General features: G+C 38.8%; 2 protein-coding genes across 3 annotated transcripts; both read left to right on the top strand.

The window, feature by feature from the left end:
• Nucleotides 1–5,357: 5,357 nt before the first annotated feature.
• frg1 (FSHD region gene 1) lies at nt 5,358–18,125 on the top strand. Of its 2 annotated transcripts, XM_032562093.1 has the most exons (9): nt 5,360–5,597; nt 6,097–6,164; nt 7,203–7,325; nt 10,031–10,088; nt 10,331–10,445; nt 12,533–12,637; nt 12,837–12,928; nt 17,421–17,531; nt 17,953–18,125. In XM_032562093.1, the coding sequence occupies exons 1-9, from the start codon at nt 5,539–5,541 to the stop codon at nt 17,987–17,989; spliced, it is 768 nt and encodes a 255-aa protein (XP_032417984.1). In that variant the 5' UTR covers nt 5,360–5,538; the 3' UTR covers nt 17,990–18,125. The 2 variants fall into 2 exon arrangements, with proteins under 2 accessions (XP_032417985.1, XP_032417984.1); XM_032562094.1 differs by lacking the exon at nt 7,203–7,325 and having other exon boundaries at nt 5,358–5,597.
• Nucleotides 18,126–20,215: 2,090 nt separating this feature from the next.
• On the top strand, nt 20,216–25,952 carry asah1b (N-acylsphingosine amidohydrolase (acid ceramidase) 1b). Its single transcript, XM_032562092.1, is given in 15 exon segments — nt 20,216–20,312; nt 20,315–20,400; nt 20,478–20,524; nt 21,384–21,474; nt 21,554–21,640; nt 21,728–21,806; nt 21,884–21,958; nt 22,074–22,119; nt 22,734–22,878; nt 22,968–23,022; nt 23,110–23,191; nt 23,960–24,091; nt 24,353–24,476; nt 24,591–24,647; nt 25,499–25,952. Coding segments are annotated over 15 exon segments (1,278 nt in total). The 5' UTR covers nt 20,216–20,230; the 3' UTR covers nt 25,589–25,952.
• The last annotated feature ends 9 nt before the right edge of the window (nt 25,953–25,961 follow it).

Below are 25,961 nucleotides of genomic sequence, written 5' to 3'. Positions count from 1 at the left end.
AAAGTTTTGATCAGTTTAAAAAGACTGATTTTGAAACTATCTAGAATCGGTTGCATACTACAGTTTGTTGTTATCGGAGCAATGCCTCTTACAGTTAGAGCCTGTTTCTATTTATTTATTAACTTTATTTCCTTATTTCATTTGCAGCCCTCTCTTCTTTCTGTAGGCATTTTTTGAAATGAAATGACCTTTTGTAATGCATTAAAAGTTCTTAAAAAAGAAATAAATCCATAAATAGAATATTTTAATAGGTCTGCACGAGTTACTGGTTTTCCTGTAGAAGTTATCATACCCCTATTTTGCCAGTACTGTGCAAACGTGTGTACTGTTGCAAACGCATATTGACTATCGGTGTAATCGTCACTGCTTTATCTTTCATTAGTTTACAAGCGGTGGTTAGCGCTATCAATGCTGCAGCCTGAGCCGAGTAGTGTGAGGGAAGTTTTTCAGCTTTTAACACTATTTTTTTTTTTTTTTTTTTTTTTTTTTTTTTCAGTCACTACTGTATAACCGGTTTGAGTTTCCCCTTGTACATTTTTCTTTGAGGAACCATCAATAAAAAGTATTTCACCGTGATCTAATGGTAGATCTTTTAAATCATTTCTACTCTTTGCATTTTGTTCTGCCATTTCCTGACAATCATGCTTTGTACCATCATCTGGAAGAGGTAACAAAGTTGCAGGATCTTAAAATCGTGCATCTTTCAATAGTTAGATGAGGTTGTGATAATAATGTACTCATACAGGAGAGATGCCTCGCAGGCGATAAGAAAGTCATATTTGTTTGTAATAATAGTGCTGAAACTGCATGTGGTACTTTTAATGTTAATGGATGAAACAGTACAATAGGAGCACTAACTTCTACTGCCATAGAAGCAGCAATCACTGCTCTCACACAGGGAGGCTGGGTACACGCCACACTATCAAGTTTGGAAGAAAAATATGCTATTGGTCTCATTTTATCACCATGTTGCTGAACTAGCACCGAGGTCATATACTGACCTTTGCAATCCACCATCTGGAAAAAATGTTTTTTTTTATAGTCTGGTAAGGCGAGCGCAGCACTTGACACTAGGGCCTGTTTTATTTCACTTAGTGCTGTCTCTGCTGCCTCTGTCCATTCCAAAGAGGAAGACATTTTCAGATCCTTTTCATACATTAATTTGCTTAAAGGGGCCACAATTTCTGCATAGTTAGGCACCCAGTTTCGACAATAGTTAGTTAACCCCAGAAAAGACATCATCCGTTTTTTTTTTGTTTTTTTTTTTTTTTTTTTGCGGTTTTGGTGCCTGGAGAATCGTTATTTTTCTATCCTCCATTATGGTCCGCCCTCCTGCACTTAAATTATGACCCAAATATTTTACTCGTTCTTTACACAGTTGGAGTTTATTCTTATTGACCTTATGACCTTCCTCAGCTAAATGTTTTAGAAGCGCTAAAGTGTCTTGTTTACAGATTTTCATGTTTGGAGATGCTAATAAAACATCATCTACATATAACAAGACTTGGCTCCCTCCTGTGCATCTGTTTTTAAAGGATAATGCTTAACTTTTGGTCTAAACTCTGTTTTGGGTATTGTTAAGGAAATATGGCTATTTTTATGGTTTAATATAGTTAAGCTAATGCCATGTGCGTTTAAATAGATCAACATTCCTATCTGGACAAGCTGATGCAAGGTAGGACTTCAGAGCCTGGCAAGGCTGTAACTTAAAGCTGCCATAAAACAAACATGCTCCTGAAAGGCTTTAAATTAGGAGGCCATAAAGAATATCTTCCCCGGCTCACAGGTCAGAGGTCGGGGGTTTCCCAGGAGCGTAGAGTTGCATCTGGAGTTGTTCACAAACTTAGGAATCTTGGAAACACTTAGGTTTAATTTCTGATATACTTTGTTAATATTAATAGCAATAGTGTGTTAGATTAAAGTATATTACCAAAGCTCCAAGTACTAATCTAGTATATGGAATGTATTTGAAAATGTACTAACTATAACAATATCGGAATCAAGAGAAACGCCTTCACTAGAAAAGGGAATGCTCAATAATAAAAATGCAGACAACTGTCCTGTTTTTGCTTTTAAACATCAGCTGTCTCCAAAAGCGCCTTTTTTATATCCTCCAGGGTCCACGTTCTAATACCAGAATCGTGGGCGCTGCTCCATCGTCCCTTACAGTAGGATTTGCTACTTGTATCATAGGATAAAGATCAGTGTGTGTGTGGCTGACTATTTGCCTCTTCTGAAGGGCAACATGGGGGAGGGAGAAAAAGCCCAGTGGGAGCTACAGCTCCCTGCACCAAAATTTCTCCCCAGTTCTTAGACCACTTAAAGTTTGCTTTTTGTGATCTAGTAATAGATCCCTCACTACCTTTTTCATATTGTGGGGGTGAGGGCAAGTCGGGGTATAGTTTTGCATTTTGTATTATTTGTTTCTCACCTTCTGTTTTGTTATTTTGGTATTTGGTAACTTCAGCTACGTCCCCTCCCCCTCCTGCTGCTCCCTGCTCGTCTGCCTGCCTTTTCACACTTCTGAAACTTGTCTCATCATCCTCCCTTCTATAAAACATCAAATTCTTTGATTTCTGTGGGTTTGACTTTGTTTTTATTTTATTTTATCCTGCAATACTGTTAGTTTCTGTGAATTTAGACGGCCGTCAAAGTTGTAGTTTGTTAACCATTTATCTAAATATTTTATTTTATGCGGATCCTGATTTTCAACATATTTCCAGTCATTTGATTTCAAACTGTGTGTTGGCTTATTCTTGCTTATACTTTGCCCATTTTTTTTATTTATTTATACAATTTAGCCCAGTTTGTCCGACTCATAGGGAATCCTATAAACTGGAGATCTTTTCAGCAGGCCAGCAATTAAAAATACCTGTAGTGGTAACCCCCGCTTCAACTCTTTCGAGTGGGGGGTTCTTACCTCTGCATCCAGGACAGGTTTGCTGGTTACAACCCTACTGTTTTTATATGAGATAAAACACCAAATGGTATTTAAATCTCCAATCACACTCACAATCATACGTTTGTTGCGGAACTTAAGCGCCTGCTCCGCCGGACTCCGCCATCCGTTCCAATTACAATTTTACTTCCAATTTATTAAATTTTACTGCAGGTTTATACTAGGCTCCGTGCGCCTGTTGTTTTTCCACGAACTTTTGGCCAAGGGCTTCGGACGCCCTTCACGGATATTATGTTTTATTTTTACCTGTTAGAGTCTAGAATGTCCAGGGTTTTCTTATTCGCGCAATGACCCTCAGTCATTCGCCACACATTTAAACAAGAATCTACTCACCCTCTCCTGTCTTCCCCTCAGAGCCGTCAACCGTAAGATCCCAGCAGGCAGGCAGAGCGCCAGCCCTTTAACAGGTTCTGATAAGCTTCCACTAGGAAACTTGCCGTGCGCACGGTCTTTACTGGGGTCCACCATGCCCGCTGGAATCCTTCCGGTATATTGGCATCCGGCTGCGAAGGACCAAATAATGTCAGGTCTAAAATACCTATTAGAGACAATTTAACAAACACAAGAAAGACAAGAGAGTTAGATTCTTTTATACTCGCGAGGAGAGCAGACAGAGAGATGTTTCCAGTTACAAATCTCCGACTACTCTGGAAACACATCTGTCTGTTCCTCTCTTTTATTGATCTTTAGGAAACCCTGCCACACGGGGCGCTGCAACTCTAAAAGGGTGGAGTCAAAGCATTCATCACATGGTTGCAGCGCTAAATAATATTCACTTCTAGACACATGTTATCTATACTCTAAATCTTTCTTGCTCCAGGCCCGGTGTGAAACAAGACACATTGCATAGCTTCAAAGCAACGGCTTTGTATCACAAAGCAGCACAGAGCAATTAACACCTCTGTCTTGTAGGAAGTCCTGCAGGGCAACAGCTGCTGAGAGTAGCTGTCACCCCTATTTCCCAGGGCAGTCTCAGGATAGAATCAAAGTTATTTAACACACAGAAACATTATCTAAATGTAACTACAAGGCTACATGATACAACAAATATTTGATAATTACTAAAAATACAATTTACCTAACACAGAGTCCTCAACGCAGGTTGAGTTTTACTGCAGTGAGCAGATAACACAAGTCACTGTCTAATTTATTTTATTTCTTGACAGTGCCCACAAATGATTTATTACCTCCTGTCACAGGCTCCTTATTAGGCCACTCCTGTTTAATGAGGCCACATTAGCATAAATATTAAGATGAAGACAGCATCCACGAGGTCAGCTCTACCTCTGCCAACCTTGATTGGTTTGACTGTCTTATTTTTGTATTTGAGAAAGGGGCGTAAGGGGGGGTAAATCAAGCAATATTTCACTGTTGTGTGTGGGTGTCTGTGTTAGCCGAGAAAAAGAAAACCGATGACCTCATAGATGACTAGCAGGAGGAATTAGACTCTTAGCTGCAAAACTAAAAGTAACACTGAAATGCGCGTGGTGGTAAATTGGAGAATTGCTTGTTCTCGTGCAGCCTGTTAGACTTCTTAGGTCATATTTTCAAAAGAAAAAAAAAAGAAAAACATCACTGAATTGCACATTTTAGTACGCTACAAAATCATCTTTTATTCAGATTAGATGTTTATTCTCCAGTGGTAACTGATAAACCCAGTTTGTTATACCTGAGATCAGCTGAAACCAATGACAAAAAAAATTCAATATAATAAATCAAAGCTGGACATCAGCACCCACATGAATAAAAATGGAATGATTTTCATTGTTGTAGGTCCACCTTTACAGACTTGCTTTTTAAAAAAACAACACTAACTCCACGTCAATGTTTTGTAGAAACACTTTACTTTGAGTGATATGTCTCTACCACTTGGGAAACCAGCAGACTGAAATGGTTGCCTGTTTATCTGTGCAAAATCACCCAAGCCTAGTCAAACTTAATGTGAAGTGTCAATGAGAATTAGTTTCCAAGCCTTGACATGGATTTTCCCTTGGATGGAGTGCTGGACTTTGCCTGGACCATTTTAACACATGAATAGACTCTGCTTTGTGGCGCTGACTCTATACTAGTAAATGTTGTTTTACTGGAATATGAAAATCACCATCTGTCTTACATATGTGTGCAAGTATTTGGAGTGTTTTCAAAAAAATAAAAAAAAGACACCTTAAAAAACTGAATATAAAATAAGTGAAAACAGAAAACACTGCATACAAATGAGCTAACATCTAGCATGTTAACCACCTCGGCATCTGGCTAACTAATAAGCTATTCTTAAGTTTCAAATTAACTAGTTATAGATAAAAATATGTTACAGGAAATAATGGCGATTTTAAATAAGTGATAAGATCAAAACAGAAAGTTTTTGTCTCACCACTTCCACCTCAAATAATCAATTAATCAGATTTTTAAAACTCGCATTATATTTTTTTTCAAGCAGGGCAGGTTTTTAACTAAGCGGTTAAGTAGGCTCTGCGAATGAGTCTCAGTTGTTAACTGGACCTTCCCGGCTGCCGTACTATAACATGACTTGTTTATCAGAATAGCAAGGTGTTCACGCTAAGTGGTTTGGAGTGAGAAACATGTCTGAATATTCACATGTGAAATCAACTAAGCTTGTTCTGAAGGGTCAGAATAAAGGGTAAGTGTTCTTCTTTGTTTGTAGCGTTAGTTCTTGAGATGTCGCGTTGTTTGAAGCAGTCTCTTCCCTAGCTAGCTTTAGCTAGAGCGCTAACCTAAACAGTGACGTTGGAAATCATGAAAGACCTCAAAGGACCTTTAAGATTTAAAATGTCTCCGTTATTTAGTGTAACATATTTTAGCTATAGCTAGATAACTTGAATCTTAAGAATAGTTCGTTAGTTTATTAGCCACATGCAGTGGTAGCTAACGTGCTAGCTGTTAGCTCATTAGTTTGCAGTGTTTCTTACGCTTATTTTATCAGTTGTTTAAGGTGTTGGGTTTTGTTTTACCTTGAAATGACCGCACCTACTAACATCTGCAAACTTAGGAGAATGTGTGAGGTTTTCCTGAAATAAGGAATCTATTCGATTTAATTGGTTTGGGAATATATTCAGAGTGTATGTTAATATGCGCATGACGACAACATGAACATTGAATTGGATTTTTTTTTCCCCCAGAAAAAAGAAGAAGCACAAGGATAAAAAGAGAAAATCTGCAAATGACGAAGATAAGCAAGATATTGTTGGTATGACCTGTTATTATTATTATTATTATTATTATTATTATTGTTATTAAATTTCCAAAGTGTGCTTGAATGCTAAGAACGCTATTGAAAGGGTTTAACTGAAGGGTTTAACATTGTCCACTATGAGTGAACAATGCTCAGGTTGCTGTAGTGCAGTAGAGTCTAAATGTGTCCCAGCTTTAACTTGAGGGAATTTAGTTTGAAACGAAACGTGTAATACGTTAAATATATATCTATTTATCTACATATTTGCCAGACTTTAACCGCAGCTTTCTGCAGTAATTTTGCTTGCAGCTCTGTAAGTGTCTAGATTTGGTCTCCACAGGTGGTTTTATCAAAAGGCATTTTACATATTTTTACAGTCAGAACTAAAGTACAGAGGTTTGTAGTCTTTTTTTTGTTGTTGTATCTGTCACCATGTCTGATTCATTCTGGTTTGTGATATGAGTGAAACAGAATCCAAGCATGTTTATCTAGATTTTGAGGGATTAATAAAAGACAGATTTATAAGTGCAGTAATTAATCGATTTCATTTGATAACTGTGGGCAGAATGAAAATTCTGTTCTCAAAATATGATTCTCTATATATATGTTCTCTGAAAGAACTTGAGGTATGTGCCTTTAAATTCTATTATCCATACCTGTTTTTGTTTCTGCCATGCAGAACTCATCTTGTGTTCCCAGACCTGTTGTCTAAATGTAAATAAATTCAACATGGGTCATTTTAATGACTTATTTGCATAATAAAACTTTAATTATCCTTTTTTTAATCCCCTGAAAGTCAGTAATATTTTGAAATATCTGCCACCATCAAATAAAGCAGAGGACGTGATTAAATTTGTATAACAGTAACTTGAATGACATGACCAACTTCCTTTACAAAGGCTCTACATCCTGCCAGATTTTAATGTAAAGAACAACAAGTGAGACTGTATTGAATGTATAATTTAACATCTCCATGACTGGACCTTTATAAAAGATTCATAAAAGGCCATTTTTCTTGGCCTCATACGGTACCTTGGTTTCTCTGCTCCCCAGGTGGTTGGTGGTGTGTCAGTAGTTTCGGAGACGTTGCAGGAACGGTTGCCATAGAGATGCAGAATAACTCATACATTCATGCCCTGGATACTGGGCTCTTCACGCTTGGCGCACCACACGGAGGTATGAAGAGAGACGGGGATTATGATGCAATTATTACTTCAAGGGTTTAGTTCGTTCATGCAGTTCATGAGCAGTTTGGTATTCCAGCCAGGTGATTCCATTATTACTATTGGAGCTCCACAATATAGCTCCAATAGAGCTATATTGTGGAGCTATATCACATACATTGGCTTTGTATGTGACACACACAAAGCCAATGTATCACAAAGTACACATTGGCTTTGTGATGTCAATGTGTGCAATATTGCAGTCACAAAATATTGAATGCAGTATTTATTAAACTATTATATTTAAAATTGTAAGCTTTTCAATTCTACATGCAGATGATCTGTTTGACCTTGATGTCTAAGTTTTTGTTAAATATCTCATGTTTTCATACCTTGTCATACAGCACTACACTATCTGATCATTTTTCGTCAGCAGAGATTCTTTCTCTTTTCCATATTGCTTGAAACCTGTGGCCTGTTTAATAATGTGGAACATCCTTCTTAAGTAGATTTCCTTTAATTGAGCTCACCAGACAAACTAATCAACCAGCTCTCTGAAATTAATCATAGTGATTCAAAGAGCCCTGACACACAATACCATCTATACATTTAATAGTATAACAAAAAATTTTATCTTTATGACGCATTAATCCAATTTGCATAATAATTTTGAACACTGTGTTATCAAGTGGTTCATTTCAATTAATGTATGTTTAAAGACTCACCACTATAAATGTGAGAATTTATTACATTTAGTTTAAAACACGTTTGAAGGACTTTTCTAAAACAAAAATATAATCTTGCCAGAAAAACGACTACTTTTACTGTAGGGGTTTAATAACTGACAAATATTTTCTGGTTTTTACTGTTTAGTGTTTTTAACACGTGAATATGTAAATTAATTAGTCATATCAGTTTGTTTAATTATTTTCTTTACCACATTTGTGCCTTTTTATGTTTCATATTTTGTATAGATATAATCTACATATCACCATAGAATATGACCTTATGAAGAAAACACTTGTAGTCCATGCAGGGAAAAAGATATTAACAATTGATGAAAAAAATATTCTTTACAACCAGCCTTGAATTGTCAAATACATTTTGAACTTATTGGAATTTATATTCTCTAGTAATCAATATGGAGGGAAAATAAAGTACAGAGCTGAAAGCGCCAAGTCATTATGCAACGATTATAGAGCCTTGATGAGTTGAGTAAAATGTGGATAATAAAAGTTAGAATAATTGAATCTGTCAATCGGGTTGAAATACGACCAGCTGTCCAGTTTTTCCACAAAAAAAGTGAAAACCTGCTCTGGGTTTTCTGCCAAGAGAGTTTTGTGGGAATAAAGTTGTCTTCTGGCTTAAGCAACAAAGGAGCTAAAGTGGAGGTGAAGTCAGATGCCAGGTGAAACGCCTGATAGGAGCTGAGTTGAAGAGAAGTCCAGAGCTAATTCAAAGATATTACCTCCATCTACCTGCAGGCACTTCTGACAGAGAACAGCTCATTGAATCAGTCTGCCCTGAAAAACACCCGGCACACAATTAATTCTGCCCATGCTCAGCAGGAACATCCAATTCCCTCAGTGAGCCTTCGGTCTCTGCATGCATATAAGCCCATTTGGATGAGATGAATGGGACCAAAAGCTTCCAGTGTAGAAGGAAAGGCCACAGAGCCACTCAAAAACATGGTCACAGTCTCTACAAGATTATGAAGATAATTAGCATTTCCAACCTAGATTTTATGAGGCGTTTTAATCAAACCACACCAGACGTGAATAATGTGTCCTGGGGAATCTCCTCATCCACAGCTGCGTTGGAAAACTGAGAAATTTCAGGGAATAATAAAAAATTTATATCTGCAAGCTCATCACCGCACCGGAATCCTGGCGACCGCGGAGCTCCGACACCGCCACCTGTCGCCATTCCCGCACATATCCACTAGGGGGCGTGTTTGACGAGTCTTCTAATTCACCATCAGTCCATGTCGGTACGAGTCCAGCTGCAAGTCTTAAATGTTCAGCCTAAATCCGACCTTCCAGTTTGAGAAAGAAAACCACTAGCGAAATAAGTGAGGTGGCGTGGTTAAGGTGATGCCACTAAATTGTGAGCATATTGTGTTTATTACTATTCGGTTATGTCACACAGAACGTCTAATACAGCTATGAAATTGTGTGTGGAAGTTATTCTACCCTAATGTTTTATGGAAAATGGTCAGATTTTGAAGCTTGACCACACCTACGCACTTTAATGTAGCAGAAAGATGCATTAAAGCAAAAAGAGAGAAAAGGATTACATAAAATTTAATGTTTAAATAACATTTTATTTTTATTTAGATAGCTTTTGATCTTCTAAATATGTTAAGGCTTTAAAAAAGCTACATTAGACCTTTACAGCACTTTTGCTGCCCAGGCTTAATTAATGAACTCAGTTCAAACATTAATGTTAATTTAAAAGGAACATTCTGGTATATGGCTGTATTGTTTAGAGTAGCCGCAGCGCCCCATCTAAAACTGACAGCAGTAGTCTGGTAAACTCTGGCATTTTAAAGTGGAAATTTTGCAATAAACCTGCTTGTTGAGCTGTACAATGGAAAGTAACAGAGTTGATGGTGTTCATCTTAGGAAGTACTGTTATCACGCCAGAAGTATAAACTTGATGTATGTAGACGTTTATCAGAAATGAGTGTGAAGCCTTAAAATGTGTGTGACGTTTCAGATGACGAGGGCCCTGACCCACCAGAGCAGCTTACCGCCATTAAACTGTCAGACACACGGTGAGGTCACACACACACACACACACACACTGCTCTTTGTAACACTTTGAATTCATAACTCCATTCTATTCATAACTTTTCCTTCTTTTTTTTTAACGTGGAGGCCAGTAGGTTTCCAAGCAGTTTCTGATTGCTGCCCTTTTTTTTTTATCGTTCCTTATGATACTTTTGTTTCAAACTCTTTCTAGGAGAGAGGGAACCAAAGTCAGCAGAAAAATGATTTGTTATTTGTCTTGTTGAAGGATTGCGTTTAAATCTGGATATGGAAAGTACCTGGGCATCAACTCTGATGGTTTGGTGATGGGGCGCTCCGACGCCATTGGCTCAAGAGAACAGTGGGAGCCCGTCTTCCAGGACGTGAGTAAACCTAAAATCGTTTCTCACGTTGATTTACTCTGAGCGGACTCTCATTTAAATTCTCAAGACTTTTTTTTTTTTTTTTTTTTATTGTCCAAACCTTGAAAAACAACTAAAAATGTGAGACCTTATAGTGTTTACTTTCCCTGTTCTACTTGTTTTGGTCGCCACTGTAGGTTTTGAATTGACTCACTACTTTTAAACGTTAACTGCTTTGGAGCCCTGTTTGGGCTCCACTGGAGCCTGGATGTTGCTGATATCCAGACTCACCTGAAGGCATCGTCGTTCTTACAAAAACAGCTTCATTTCTAATTGCCTTCATTATCATTATGTCTTCCAGCTGACACTGTAGGGACTCATGTTCATTTTCTAATCATTTGCAGTCATTTAGTTCACAGTGTGGCTTTATTATCTAATCAATTATTTTATTTTGAATATTAACAAGAAATTATATGAATAGCTGAGATTATATGAAGATCAGGGTGTAAAGACGATGACAGAGCTCTACCTGTTAGTGGAATCCAGTGTTTTTTTGTTTTTCTTCTTGAGGAGAAAGGTATCAAAAACTTTTTTTTGCATTGTGGACCAAACACTGCAAGTTGGAAATATTCAATGGACTTTTATTTCCAAGTTAAGAACATTAAATCGTCTTAGTGGAAATTATTTTCTTTGTACCTGCTCAGCAAAACTAGTAAACGTGCAATATTTTCCAGATGCATATTTATCAGATTTTTGTAGAAAAGAACAAATCATGGATCCAAAAAGCCTCTCAAACATTTGCCTTAATAAAAAGGCAGGTGTACAGTTTCAACTGTTTCTTGTTTTTGTCGCTCTAGAAATGTTTTTTTTTTTATTTATTTCCAGAAATGACAACAAGAACTTTGTTCTGAAATCCTTTTCTGTATTTCACAGAGTTAAAAGAATTTGTTTGAAGTTTGTTTCCAGTAAAACCATCACTGCATGAAGTCGGAATAAAAGTCAAAAAAGAGAAACGTACTCGGTAGCTGCGATTCCGTTACAAATGTGCGCAGAACTTTGTTGATATTCAGCGAATGTCGAAAAAAACTTGTGGTGTTTCCATATAATGTTTTCAGTAATTTCATTAAAATTGTCTGTGGTGGGCGCGCCGTGGTGGCGTAGCGGTTAGCGCGACCCGTATTTGGAGGCCTTGAGTCCTCGACGTGGCCGTCGCGAGTTCGACTCCCGGACCCGACGACATTTGCCGCATGTCTTCCCCCCTCTCCTTCCCTGTTTCCTGTCAGCCTACTTTCGTAAAAGGGACACTAGAGCCCACAAAAAGACCCCCTGGAGGGGTACAAAACAAAATTGTCTGTGGTGCTAATTGTTAGCACCTCTTAAGACAAATATTAATTGTTGTTTTTGTTGCATTTCTGACAGTTAGAGCATTCAGTCAGAGGACTTTGGCGCATTTCCTCTAAATTATCCAGAAACCTGCTTCTTCTCTCAGGCTGCCTCAGCTAACCTCCACGTCTCCTATAGACGGCTCACTTTTTGGAGCCGAGTTAAAAGAAAGCGGATCTCCCTGCTGAAATACCCCAAAAACATTCCACTTCTTTCTTTTTTTTCAGAAATAATCATCTTAATGTGAGATTTTTTTTTTTCTCCTCATTGATTGAACATATTTAACTTCTAGGTTGAATTTGGTTCTGTGTGGGATGATGCTCCTATGAAAGATTGGTTTGTTTAAGAGCTTTTTACACATCTTCACCAGGAGTAAAAAAAAAAAAACAGGTGGAATGAAAGTCGGAATAACTTATTTAAAGATAAAGTTTCAGAAACTTTTCTGTCTTTCAGGTTTTCACATCCAGATATGTTAGGAGCATTTGATTTTTGGACGTGTTTTTGTTATTTTATTCCATGCCCAGACGGATGACAGGTAAAAATTAGCTGTGGTGATAACCAATCACCCTGTCATCCTCCATGGCTTGTTAAAACCTTCAATCTTCACTCGTGTTTTACATCAAAGATCTATTTTTTTTGTGTGTTTCTGTCACAACAACCCGTCTCACTGCAATTGTGTTTAATGTGTTTTTTTGTTTTGTTTTTGTTTCTCTTCTTTCCCTCAGGGTAAAATGGCTCTGCTGGCTGCAAATGGCTGTTTCATCTCCTACAGTGATGATGGAGACATCGTGGCCAACAGCAAGACAGCGGGGGACGCCGAGATGCTGAAGGTGACGGATCGCCTGCCTCTCTTTCTCCGAGGATTCGTGTTGATCCTCAGACTGTTTTTGCACGTTTGCGGTCTCTGCAGGAACTTGACCGGTTCAACAGAGGAGGGGAAATGTTCGCCTCCTCACGGAGGGAGGTCAAGGTGTTGGTAGTTGACGTTCTCCTTCTCTCTTTGTGTGTTCTCCCCGCCCCAATGAGTAGATCCGGACCAGTACAGAACGGGAAGTCAAGCACAAAGATGAGCTTGCGGATGAGGACAGAGGGAACGTGAAATCCTGTGAGGTCAATTATGTGTAAGTTATCACCACTGTTTCAATGGATATTACTCATTTATGCAACAGCAGTGAGCATGTTACATCAGTATCTTATTGACTCTGCAGCCTGCAGTGTGCACAACAAAAAACTCAAAAATCAAAAGCTCTTTACTTTATAATTAGAGTAGTTTCTTATGGGTGACACTTTATTTGAAGGGGTGTCCATAAGACTCGTATGACACTGTCATAAATATAACACAACACCCATTATGAATCAGAAGAAGTTTGTAACTGTTGCCATGAAGTGTCATTGGGTAAATAAGGACACTTTTAGTGCAAAGTTGCATTAAAAGCTCATTAAAAGTAAAGACTCTGTGGGCGTGCCGTGGTGGCGTAGTGCGTAGCGCGACCCATATTTGGAGGCCTTGAGTCCTCGACGCGGTCGTCGCGGGTTCGACTCCTGGACCCGACGATATTTGCCGCATGTCTTCCCCCCTCTCCTTCCCTGTTTCCTGTCAGCCTACTATCATATAAGGGACACTAGAGCCCACAAAAGACCCCCTGGAGGGGTAAAAAAAAAAAAGTACCAACTCTGCGTTATTTGGTAAGTAATGACACTTTAAGGCAAATTTGACATTTTTAATGCAACTTTTAAGGCTACTATTCAGTAAATAAATGTCATTATTTACAGAATGACCCTTCATGACAACAGTCAGACATTCATAAAGACTCCTTCATGTTCATAACAGATGCTATGTCATGTTTATGATGGTGTCGTGTCAGTCTTATGCACACCCCTTCAAATTAATTGTTGCTGTTATGTAATTTCTTAAAGGAGAATTTAAAAAATATATTTATTATTCATCAGCATGTGTATATACAACAAACATTACAGAGTGACAAAAAGCAAAAAGGGGTATTGATCTAGAAAATAATTAACCAGATAATAGAACGAATAATGGCAACAGAAATCAAATAACTAAACAAAAAGAACAAACAAGCAAAAAAAAAACACAAACAAGCAAGCATATATTAAAAAGAATACATTCAAAACAAAAGCAACACACAGAACATAGTCAGTTGGTGTCACAACAAAAATGAAATTGATTAACGTAAATTAGGATATGCTTTTTTTCTTCTAAAAAAAAAAACCTTTCCTAATTTACCAATATTTATTTTGTTAAGTTATTTTATAATTTGAAATATTTTTCTGTTCTTTAATTAATTAATCTAGCGTCACAGATATTTTGGGAAAAAGTGGAGAAGAGAGAGGGAAAAAAGAAAGCAAATAAAAAGAGAATAAATAAATAAAAGTGAATGCCAGAACAAAGAATAAATAAATAACGGATAAGGATGAAACACAATGAGTCTTATTATTTGGCTCTCTCATTTCCCTCCTCTCTCCTGGTCTTGGCTTCCGCCATGGTATTAACTCACCGGCAATGAAATGTCATCTAAAAACATGGAGTATATTTTATTGAAATGTTTGAGTTGGTTTTTACGTATTGCTGATTGTTGCTCCATTGATATCTGATGTGTAAGTAGATCTAGCCGTTGTGAGGAACTGATTTTTTCTCCCCCTCCTATTTTACCGGTTAAGCAGTATTGTATTGTTACAGGTTTTTATGTCAAATAAAATAAGTAGAGACCCAAACCACTTGTGAACATAAAAAAATAAAACATGTTGAACACTTACTCACCTGTTGTGATGCCAATTGAACACTAGGTGGTGCTTGTTTGGAGTAGTGGTCTCCCTCAGGCATCACAGAGCAAGTATGGCAAACCAAACAGACAGTTGGCAAAAATTAGGCCTGCTTTCAATGTCATATAATAAATATAAATATAGCTTTCCATATAGGAGCTGCCTATGGTCAACATTTATTCTTCTTCACTGCACCCTGCTGAGTGAAAACCAGCTGCTGCATGCCACTATTACCAGCCGTGACGGCATTAGTTTGGTGTGGAGAGCTTTACATGGCAGTCCGCTCACGTTATGTGGCAGAACTCAACTAAAAGCGCTGAAAACACATTTGAACGTCCTCATTTGAATCACCATGGCGATCTGCTGGGTCTGGCGTATTCTTCAGTCAGAGTTCTGACCAAATGGATCAGGCAGTGCAATAATTTACAAATACTGTCAAAGCCCGATATTTGTAAAGGTCTAAGACTTTTGGTTCAAGCAGACTTAAACCTGTTTGATTTTCACAAAAATTGAAAAGAAAAATGGCATCATTCAATTTAATAATGGAATTCAAATAGTCAATTAGCGTAAATGGAAGTGGGTAACAGAGGTTGATGCTAGACCACATTAAAAGTCCAGATTCATTGTTAATTGTACTTTGGGTTGTACATGTTTTCATCTGGGTTTTTCAGCTGAATTTGCTAAGAGACGGCTCATGTTGAGAAGTTTGAAGACAAAGTTGAAGGGTCATGGCTGAGATGATTTGGACAAGTTACAGTGAGGACAGGGTGCAGAATGCAGAGCTACACAGAGGCTGGGCAGGCTTTAAAGGGTTTTTAAAAGTAAACTTGCATTATTTGTCTTTTATTTATGTCATAGTCACTGTTTTGTATCTGCTGTTTGTTTCAAATAAAGCGCAATAAGATGGCAACATTTTCTACACAATAAAAAGTTAAAAAAAAAAAGAAACTTGTTTCCTCTAGAGCAACAGTTGTCATGACTACATTGACACGTTCAAATGTTTAGAACTTTTTATTCTCCTTTGTGTGTCTGAGCTGTTTTATTTCTCAAATCTTGCAAAGCACCAATTTTTGCACAATGTTGTATAACAATTGCACACAAATAAAGTTTGATTGAAAGGGGGCAATAGAAACAAGAAGTAATGAGAGAGTTGTAAAAAAAAAATGCAGATTCACACTTTTTTTTTTTTTTTTGCAGTTCATATATTAAACATGATGTCATGAGGGAATAACATTATCGTGTTATAATGTTATTACCCTCATCAAAACGTATCTGGAGTGTTGCCTTGATTCAATCATGCATGTTTGAGAAATCCTTTAATCGCCGTGGCAACCATTCAGTTGTGCAAGACGCCTGGGTGGAGCTAGCTCCGCCTTCAAGACGCACCTCCACCTCTCAGATAGTTTCTGAGCTTCCACCTCACAGAGCAACCCTCCTCTGACCCCCACACTCAGCTCCTTCAGACTAGCCAGCAGCAATCAGCAAACCGCTTCTGGAACTGTTCATCTGCTGAGCTCATCATAGGAGATGCTTCTCAGTGCAACGCTGGTAGAAATTTTGTTAAAGAGTTAATAGAGGAGACTTGTTGTGACGACTTCCTTTAGGCGGAGTTTCAGAAAGAGCAGGAGTTTCTTAAAGAGACAGAGACCCAATTTCAAGGTGTTAAATTATGAACTCAGTCATATTTGCTATATAATGCATTTTTTTTTAACAAGCGAAGTTAACGTAGTTACTTCATCATGCTTTAAATTGACACTGTGTGGCTGGAAAACACATGATTCTTCCCCTTTAACACAAAGTTCTCAGCAAAGAGCAACAGAGTCATTTAGAACATGTTAGAAGGAGCTGAAGTAAGGAAATGTCACAGATGTCCTAGAATTGTCTTCCCCAACTGTTACATCGAGTTAAACAGTTTTTGTTCTGATGATAGCTTTGTTTGTCATCTTTTATGCGTGTCATTAAATCCACACTGCTGTGCAGCTTGTCCTAAGTGCTACCTGTATCGGACGTGTAATGGTGTCTAGATGTTTTCGCTGCGCTCTGATATGAATTTTTTCTAGCCTAAACAGAGAAACCTTTTGGCCTCTGAAGTCGGCGCCGCTGAAGCTTTTTATTCAGATTCCTTTGTTTTCCCATCGTGTCCGTCTGCTCCGGCAGGAGTTTGACAGTAAAACCACACGCTTGAATGAGACGACGCCTCCTCATCAGCGCCGTCGCTCAGAGGTGCTCTTGATGGTCTGCAGTTAGTGTGATGAGAGCGCGAGGAACGCCACATTTCACTGGGGCTTTGTTTTTTTTCCTGCAGCCTATTAAAGTTGCAAACAACATGTTTGAGGCAGCCTTTTATTTATTTCTTTTTCTCTCTTTGGTTGGCATGCTTTAGATTGTGTTTCCACTCTGTTATTTGTTGTAGATGAATGTGAGGAAAACGGACTCATCATGCTGACATGTTGATAATGGCTGCCCCTGAGCCCTGCGTGGTGATGTAGTGTTTAGCGCGTGAGACGCCTTTCAGGATGGAGTGCAGTCTGGTAATCATAAAACACCGGCTGAGACGAGACAAACGAACTGTCAGGAGCGCGTTCAGACTCAGAAAGGCCCCGGGTCGTTTTCCAGCTCCGTTCCAGATCTTTCAGCGTAACTTAACAGCCTAATTATTTCTACCCAACGCACTGCTCGAGTTATAACACACCACATGGTGCACGGCGGATCGTCTTCTTCGCTGTCTGAATGTTGTTGTTTTTTTAAGTGCTAATGAAATCAAGAACACCCCGTTCTTTTGTTTACTCCTCGCATAGAGCTGAGATATATTTATTCTCTCTCTTACAGGAAGAAATTTCAAAGTTTCCAGGACAGACGGCTGAGGGTTAACGAAGACGACGCATCAACGCTAAAGAAGGCCAGGGTGGACGGGAAGTTTCACGAAGCTCTGCTGGACAGGTATGAAAACCAAAGTAACACACGGGTGTTCCCAAACAGTCTGGGAGTTTATTTCATCATTTTCTACGTTTGAATAAGTATGGGGAGGAAAAAAAGTTTGATTTTTCAGATATTTTTTTTTTCTACTCTTGGCAAATATCAAACAGCGTTTCAAATATAACTGAAAATAAATTTGACTTTGTAATTTTAAATAAGAAATGGCAAAAACTATTCAACTTCCACTTCCCAAAAAAATTCTCTAAGTCTACATTAAAAATATATGATTAATGAACATATTCCAAAATAGAAATGTTACTTTTTCTTGCATAGTTGAATACAAATAGTATTTCTACATACATATTGTGGACGTAGTAAAAATGTGAAACTAAAGTGACGTATTTAGAGTTTGAGGTTAAATGTTGTTTTGTTCGTTTGCTTGCAGGAGAAGCAAAATGAAAGCAGACAGATACTGCAAATGAAGACCGGGAGGATTTCTACCGTGTCCTTTTTAAAGTCCTGCCTGTTGTCCAGGTGTGGTCATGTGCTGTGGCTGTTTTGTTTTTTGTTTGGTTGTTTTTATATTTTAAAAATAAATCTTTTACTGGTTTAAAATGACTTTATTGCTTGGACTACCACATGCCCACATTTCATGATGAGCTATGACTTTCAGGTGACCCATTTGGCCTTTTAGTGTAAATAATTAACCGGTGTGTGTCCACGTCGCCCAGCAGTAACTAGAATAACAGTACAGAGATCACAGTGTGTTCACAGTGTGAGATTTATCACAAAATCAATCAGTTTGGCTTTAAGCTATGTGCTGCATCGATTATTTTTATGATGAACTATGTCACGTAAAACGGCGCAGTAAGAGGAGGGGAAACAGCAGCACAAAGAAGTTTATCTCAGAGCTGGGATTTATTATTTGGAATACACAAAGTCATTGGTGCAACAAATTAACTGTAGCACATGGAAGCTGTACATAATGTAATAAGAGGCATAATCCTAATTAGAATTAGAAAGCAGCAAAAATGTGTTTTACTGTAGGAAATCCTAAACGTTTGAAGAGCTGACTGTCTGCAGACGCTCAGGAAGCCTGGAGCAAACCATCAGAGGAGGATTTAATGTTTCATATTCTGTTTCATATATTGAGCTTGTAAATACTGTGTTTATCTGGACTGGTTTACCCAAAGGCCCTGGATTATTTCTACATGCATAAAGAAGTCGGAGCGGTTTTAGTTCCAAACTGTTTATTGCTTCATAGATGAAGTAGGAGAGTTAGGAGAACCCTGAGTAAGTCAGGAGTGTGTGCAGATGCAACAGAAGTATTCACACCTCTGCAATCTACTAGTGATTTTCATGTCTTGACATGGAATTTCAGTCGGAACTTTGACTAGACCATTGCAACACATCGACAGAGTTACCTGAGGCTCTTGGTGCTTCTCTTAGTAACTATAGCAGCTGTACTTCTGAAAGCCTTTGGTTGATCAGGTTTTTCATTTAGTGGAATCAGATTAAAAAAGGCCCACTTTAGGTTTTATAAACATTTTGAATATGTCTTATTGTTCATCCACGCCTAGTGTTGGTCATACAAAAGTGAAATAGAAGTTTGTGGTTGTAAGGTCACAGTCTGAGCTCCGTGAAACCTGTTCTAATATACTGGCATCATCAGGGAAGATAAAAGTCCTTGGATGGGAAAGCCTGGTCATTCATTACATTCTGATGTCCTCTTTGTCTCAAAGCTTTTCTCACTCTGCACCAGAATGAGTCCACAACTTGTCAGTTCACAGAACTTTTCATATTCCTTCTGAATCCATTATTCATTTTCTTTGCAAATTGTACTCATTTCAAAGTTATCTATCTTTTTTAATAAAGCTAAAGCCTTATTCACACGACCATGAGATTTTTCTATTGATTGTTTTGAATTAGATAAATGTTTAGGTGATCTTGGGTCATTTCTTCCACAGAGATTGGTTATTATTACTGATCGGTCAGGGATTAAAAATACATTAGTCTGCTTTTCATCTCGTTTTGATTTCATCAGTCTCAGCTGTCAGACTCAGCTCCTCACCACACACATCCATTGTGAAGTGTGTGTGTCTGTGAAGAACAAGTAATAAGTTCCTTAAAGAGGTTAAAAACAGGAATGGTTCAGATTGAGCTGAAGAAAATTCTCAGCCATTCATGACTTAATAGCTAAAGAACATTTTAATAGTGTATCAGTTGGGTTTGGGTCATCAGGAGACTGAATGATCTCTTTTCAACAAAGTAAAAAAAACAACACAAAAACCCAGAAATGAATGTGGCCGTTGCCATGTCGCTTGCTCACGGTGTCCGTGCTTTCCCCTCCTGTACGTCTCTCTTATCTGATACAAAACCAAAGTAAAGAGACTCGGTGGAGCAAATCTGTGGTTAACAAACACGTTTGGTCACTATTTCAACAGAAGAAGCAGGAGTCACATGCAGACCTGAATGTTATCTACAACACGAGTGGCTCTGTGGTCTACTTTCATTTCCATATGGGACGGACAACTGACATAAAAATATGAGGGGAGGGAGTTGATAAGATTATGGGACTTGTTTTTATTTCTTCTTTTTTTGTTTGTTTTTGCTTTATTTTTACAAGAAAATGACATGGAATTTTTGTTCGAAAACGATTTCATTCTACGACAACACGAGATATTTAACTTATTTATTACGCGTGTCTGTTACCCTCCTTGAAAATGGCCCAGTCCAAAGTCACGAGGGGAAACAGCAACTTCCGCAAACTTGAAGCGTCACTGAAACCCAAACAGACGGAGGCTCCGGGTTCAGGCTGGTAAGAATGGCTCGCGGGGTTCTTCTTCTTCTGGCCACTTTTCTCGCCGTCTCGGCGGCTCAGTTCGTCCCACCGGTGAGTTCCGTCCTGCTCGGTCCCCGCTAACATGGAGCTGCGCTGCTACCTGTTCTAATGGTGTCATTTCCTCGCAGTACACAGAGGACTGCCGGACGGGCATGTACCCTCCGGACGGTCCGACGTAAGTTTACCAAACACTGTTGAGTCACGGTGTGTTGCCTTCACTTGCAGTTTAATTCGGGATTTTTGACATTCGTAGAGGCTATGTGTTGTTGCATTGTATTTTGTGGGCGTTGATGCTTTATTTTAGAAACAACATGACGTGATGTTTGTGCTGTTAATGATGAAAAACATGTGACAGCCTCCTCTGGTGCTCCTTTACATGCAGCTATCATCTGAAGTTACTGAGCCCAATACAGTAGACCATATCCGGGTTTAAACGGAATAAAGCTATAAAGTCGGTAATAAAATCCAGTTGGAATTTAACGTCTTAGTTAGTCACTCTTCTAAATAAGAAAAACATGAGAACATGTCAGTGACATAGTGCAGGTGTGTGTGTCTTCCTAAGCCTGAGCAATTCCATGAAAAGCTGCTTGCCTGAACTTGCCCTGTTTAACAGTCAGAGTAATAATTAAACGTATGTTTCATGAACACAACGTGTTTCCCTGTGTTCATCTCTCAACCACCAACGAGGAGCGTTAGAAAAATGCAGCAGTGATCTTAAGTGTGCTTAAGATCACACTTAAACAAGTGTGATCTTGTTTAATTACAATACAAGGAGTATTTGAGCTAATTTTACACATCTTTACCAGTTTTGATCATAAACGTAGAGGGCCCTTTGTACCAGAGATAATTCCTGAGTGGTTTATCTTTGGTTACTTCATATACTGCTAACGTCTTGACACCAATGTTCCCAACATGAGGTCAGAAGATTATTCTGTAGCATACTTGTTTTAGTTCTAAATTCTTATTTTTTTAATGCATTTTGCCTTTTTAACCTCAAAGAGGATCAGTGAACTCCATGTTTCCTTTCTGTCCAGGTTCAAAGGTCCGGTCAGCTGGTACACCATTGACCTTGACCTGCCCCCCAGCAAGAGATGGACGGCTGTGATCACTGACAAAAAAACAGAAGTAAGAGGATTACCGGCCGCCGGGGAAGGCGAGTTGTGACTCTTGACGTGAAAGTCACTCAGGATGTGCTTGTTTTCAGCTGACCGGGATGATCCAAGCCATCAGGGACTTGGCCAACGCGTTTGTTCCCAGCGGAAGGCTGATAGAGCTGGTTGACATCACGCTGGTCAGTCGTCCTCTGTCACAGAGCGACTTATTTTCGGAGAGGTGAAAGGTCACCTTCACGCTTTCTGCTATTTCTAATATTTTCCAGCCTCTGATGGCGGACTCTCTCCCAAGCCCGTTTGGCGAGGAGATCAAGGGAATCGCTGACGCCTCGGGGGTTCCTCTCGGTAAATAAAGAGGAATCGTCGCTTCTTTAGTTGATAAAAGAAAACTCCCAGCTGACCTTCCTGTCTCTGTGTCGCAGGAGAAGTTGTTCTGTTTAACATCTTTTACGAGGTGTTCACCGTTTGCACGTCTGTTGTTGCGCAAGATCAGAAAGGTGAGTAGCAAAGAGAAACAAACAGCCGGGGAACTTCAATGAAAATCTGAACATGGGCTAAAATTCTTTGGAATTGTGCTTCTTCTTCTTTTTTCTTTTTTTCTTTTTTTAACAGGGAACCTCCTCCATGGCAGGAATTTAGATTTTGGATTATTTTTGGGGTAAGGACATCAAGGATTACACCGTGCCTTGCAAAAATGTTCCACTGTTTGTCACATAAACCCAAAACGGTATCACTTTATTTGACCGGGTGTGAATAAGGCGGACATGACACTGTCATAAGACCTGTCATGAACTTGAAGGAGTCTTGATGAATGTCTACGACTGTTGTCATAAAGTGTCACTTTTAATGCAAAGTTGCTCTAAAAGTTGCACTGAAAGGTTGTTAAAAGTGCTAACTTCGCCTTAAAGTGTCATTATTTACAAAATTATGCAAAGGTGGGACTTTTAATGGACTTTGAATGCAACTTTTAAAGCAACTTTGCATTGAAAGCGTCATTATTTACCATATGACACTTCATGACAACAGTCATAAACATTTATAAAGACTCCTTCATGTTCATAACAGATGTCATGTTTATGACAGTGTCATGTCAGTCTTATGCACAGCGTTACCAAGACGTATACATTTTTCCTTCCGTTTCACAATTGTGTACCGCTTTGCATTGGTCCGTCACCAAAAGCCCCAGTAAAAAGCTGCAACATGACAAGACGTTAAAAAAAGGGTTGAGACAGAATTACTGCGGGTTGCATGTTAACCTGCGGCTGTTTGCAGCTGGGATGTAAAGAACAAGTCGTGGACCATCAGTGAGAAGCTGAAGCCTCTGGTGGTCAACCTGGACTTCAGAAGGAGCAACAAAACCGTCTTCAAGTCCACAAACTTCGCCGGCTACGTCGGCATGCTCACCGGCATCAAGCCGGTAAGACTTTTTTTTTTTTAAGAACGAACGTCTTCCCTAAGCCCTGGGGAAGCAAAAATATTCAAAGTATTTTTTTCTGTCGGTGTCAGCACGCCTTCACGCTGACTATGAACGAGCGCTTCAGCCTAGACGGAGGATACATCGGTGAGTTTCAGCCAGAATTTCACACCATCTATGGAAACGTGGTGAGTTTTTATGACTGGCGGTTTATGATGGTGTGTTTGCATGCAGGGATCCTGGAGTGGATCATGGGACAAAGAGACGGGATGTGGATGAGCTTTCTCACTCGATCGGTCCTGGAGAAAGCAAACAGGTTCTTTTATTTTAGTATCTAAAGGACGTTACAAAGTTCAATTTCAATTAGACAATCATCGATATGATATAAATGTCTGTATCGGGTCTCGATATTGGGGAAAAAAAAGATCCGGTATTGGTGACAATGTGTCCGATCCATAAAAGCAGATCAATTCTACACTTTGTGCTCCATTATTGATTTTACATTATATTTAGAATCCTAATTGCACTTTCAGAGCTATTTGAAAAAAGGTTTGTTGCAGTTTATTTTTTGCCTGTTTGACCAAGGTAGTCAACCTATTGTTTTTGTCAGTATATTATTTATTGTCCATCGACTGTTCTACTCTTAACTGCACTGACTGAGCAGATCCAATTTGTTGTTTTCACATATTTGACCAAGCTTGTGAAGCTATTAGTGTATTTAAGTGTGCTGTACTGGTGCAAAGTTCACATAAATATGTAATTCAGTAAATTTATGTCTGTTTTAAAAAAAAAATGTTTTCGGTCAATTCAGTACTGTAGATTGATAACGGCCGATACTAAATTTCAGATATTGTTATCAGAACTGAAAAAAGTGGATCGGTGTATCAATAATTTAAATACCTTTTTCTTTAGGACAATAAACATGTACTGACCAATAATCATAATCTTACTCTGCAATATTAACATGAAAAACAAAATAAGGCTTTACCACCACTTGGTGATTTGAGTATTTTATAAAGTCTTAGTTTAATTTTTTTTATGGATCCTGGATGCCAGCAGTGACTTTTCTCTTTGTTCCCATCAGCTACAAGGAAGCCAAGAACCAGCTGGCTCTGACCAAGATGCTGGCCCCAGCGTACTTCATCCTGGGAGGAAACCAAACCGGAGAAGGCTGCATCATCACCAGGTCCAGGGAGCTCAGCATCGACGTGCTGGAGTGAGTTCTGAGGCTCGGACCGCTTCATTCGCACTGCATTTCCTTCAATTTCCTTCTGAGAATCCATTCTGGAGGTGCGCGTTTCGGGTGTTTGGAGCTTTTTGCTGAATCATCATGAAAAAGCAACATGATGGGGAAAGAAGTCAACTTCCAAGTTTTTTGACACGTCCGTCTTGTGAAAACATTGCTCAACTAGGAACTGATGACTCGTCTGGTTTCAGATCACCTGACTGACGTCTTTACTGGTCCTTTTTGTTTCAGCATCGACGTGAAACTGGACCGCTGGTACGTTCTGGAGACCAACTACGACCACTGGAAGGAGCCCTTCTTCCTGGACGACCGCCGGACTCCTGCCATGAAGTGCATGAACAAGACAACACAGGCAGTAAGCGCTGAAGTGGTTTAAGTTACTGCCTTTTGGGTCACAAGTCTGACTGAACTTCCTGTTTTATTATAGTTATGACACCCATAACCTATCATCTCTTTCTTTTCATTGTAGAACATCTCTGTGAAAACCCTGTATGATGTTCTCTCAACCAAACCAGTGTTAAACAAGGTAATATATTATTTCCCATTGAAGAGCATACTGCGTGATAATGCGCTGCTACATTGAAACGATAAAGTATCTGCTTTCTATTCTTAAATGTCAGCTAAAACACCTTTTTTAAAAAACAAAAAGCATCACAGCTTCACAAATGTCACAACGATGACCAGATAACCTCAGCTAATGTCTATGCCATGCAGGTACTTTGTCTGTGCTGATGAAGATTCATTCAGCTCGGCATGCTGAATGCTTGCAATGGAATTAAACCCAACTCTGTCCGAATGAAGTAGCAGATTGAACATTTTACTTCCTTCATTCCGATGAATACACAAATCAGGGGACGTCAGAAAAGCGCTTATCTTTGCATGTCAGTCCACAAAATAATGGTTTTTAGAGACACAAACATGAATAAGAAACAATATCTAGAGATGAAAAATTTTACTCGAGTGGTACTACTCTAGAGTCCAAGCTTCTGCCTCACAGAGCAGCCTTCCTTGTGACTCCCACACTCAGCTCCTTCAGACTAGTTAGGATCAACTGGCAAACATCTGGTGCAACACTTGTAAAAAGATGTTGTGATGACTCCCTGAAGGGAGAGTTTCAGAAATAGGAGTTTTTAAAGAAACAGAGGCCCAATTTTAAATTGCAAAGTCAAACTTCTTTTAAGATAAATTTGATATTTTGAGTAACTTTTATAACAACTGAGGTCAAGTTACTTGATTGTACAATAAAATGGCACTATGTTTCTGGAAAACGCATAATACTGCCACTTTAAAATCTGTTTTTCTTAAATTACTTGTGTAGAGTATCCAGAAAATATATTTTTTTCATGTGAAAGTAAGCTCTCATTTTTTTTTTCTTAGCTGACCACCTACACAACACTGATGCAAGTGTCTGAAGGCAAGCTGGAGTCGTACATCCGGGACTGTCCTGACCCCTGCATGCCCTGGTGATCCGCTGCACTGTCTTCCTGGCACAACAGCTTTAAGTGATCGCACAGCAACTGCTGACCTGAACCGTTCATCGTAACACTGAAGTCCCACAGACGTCTGGATTTTGTGAAGCTTGGAGGACAATATTCCAGTTCTTGTTATGAGGGAAATTAAACCTGTAGATCTGTTTGCTTTTCTTGAACTTTCTTTGTCTAACTATAAAAATCCTGCCTTGCTAGGAAATGTTTGTTTTAAGCTTGTACTGACAGACGTACCTCATGGTGACCTTTTTAATTTTTTTTTTAATTGTTTAACAAATTCCCAGATTTTCTGCTGTTTTATAACAGAATTTTTGTAATGTTATAATAAGATCTAATCTACCAAACAAGTGTGT

The sequence above is a fragment of the Xiphophorus hellerii genome, chromosome 5 (genome assembly GCF_003331165.1).
Source record: "Xiphophorus hellerii strain 12219 chromosome 5, Xiphophorus_hellerii-4.1, whole genome shotgun sequence".
Taxonomy (NCBI): domain Eukaryota; kingdom Metazoa; phylum Chordata; class Actinopteri; order Cyprinodontiformes; family Poeciliidae; genus Xiphophorus; species Xiphophorus hellerii.
The sequence above is the reverse complement of the archived record's forward strand: the minus strand, read 5'-3'. Positions and strand labels throughout refer to the sequence as shown.

What these genes read in the sequence shown, in the direction of transcription:
- frg1 (XM_032562093.1), top strand. Translation starts at nt 5,539, where the DNA reads ATGTCTGAATATTCACATGTGAAATCAACTAAGCTTGTTCTGAAGGGT. An exon ending in CTGAAGGGTCAGAATAAAGG is followed by an intron (nt 5,598 to 6,096) that starts GTAAGTGTTCTT and finishes TTTTTCCCCCAG; the next exon opens with AAAAAAGAAGAAGCACAAGG. An exon ending in GGGAGCCCGTCTTCCAGGAC is followed by an intron (nt 10,446 to 12,532) that starts GTGAGTAAACCT and finishes TCTTTCCCTCAG; the next exon opens with GGTAAAATGGCTCTGCTGGC.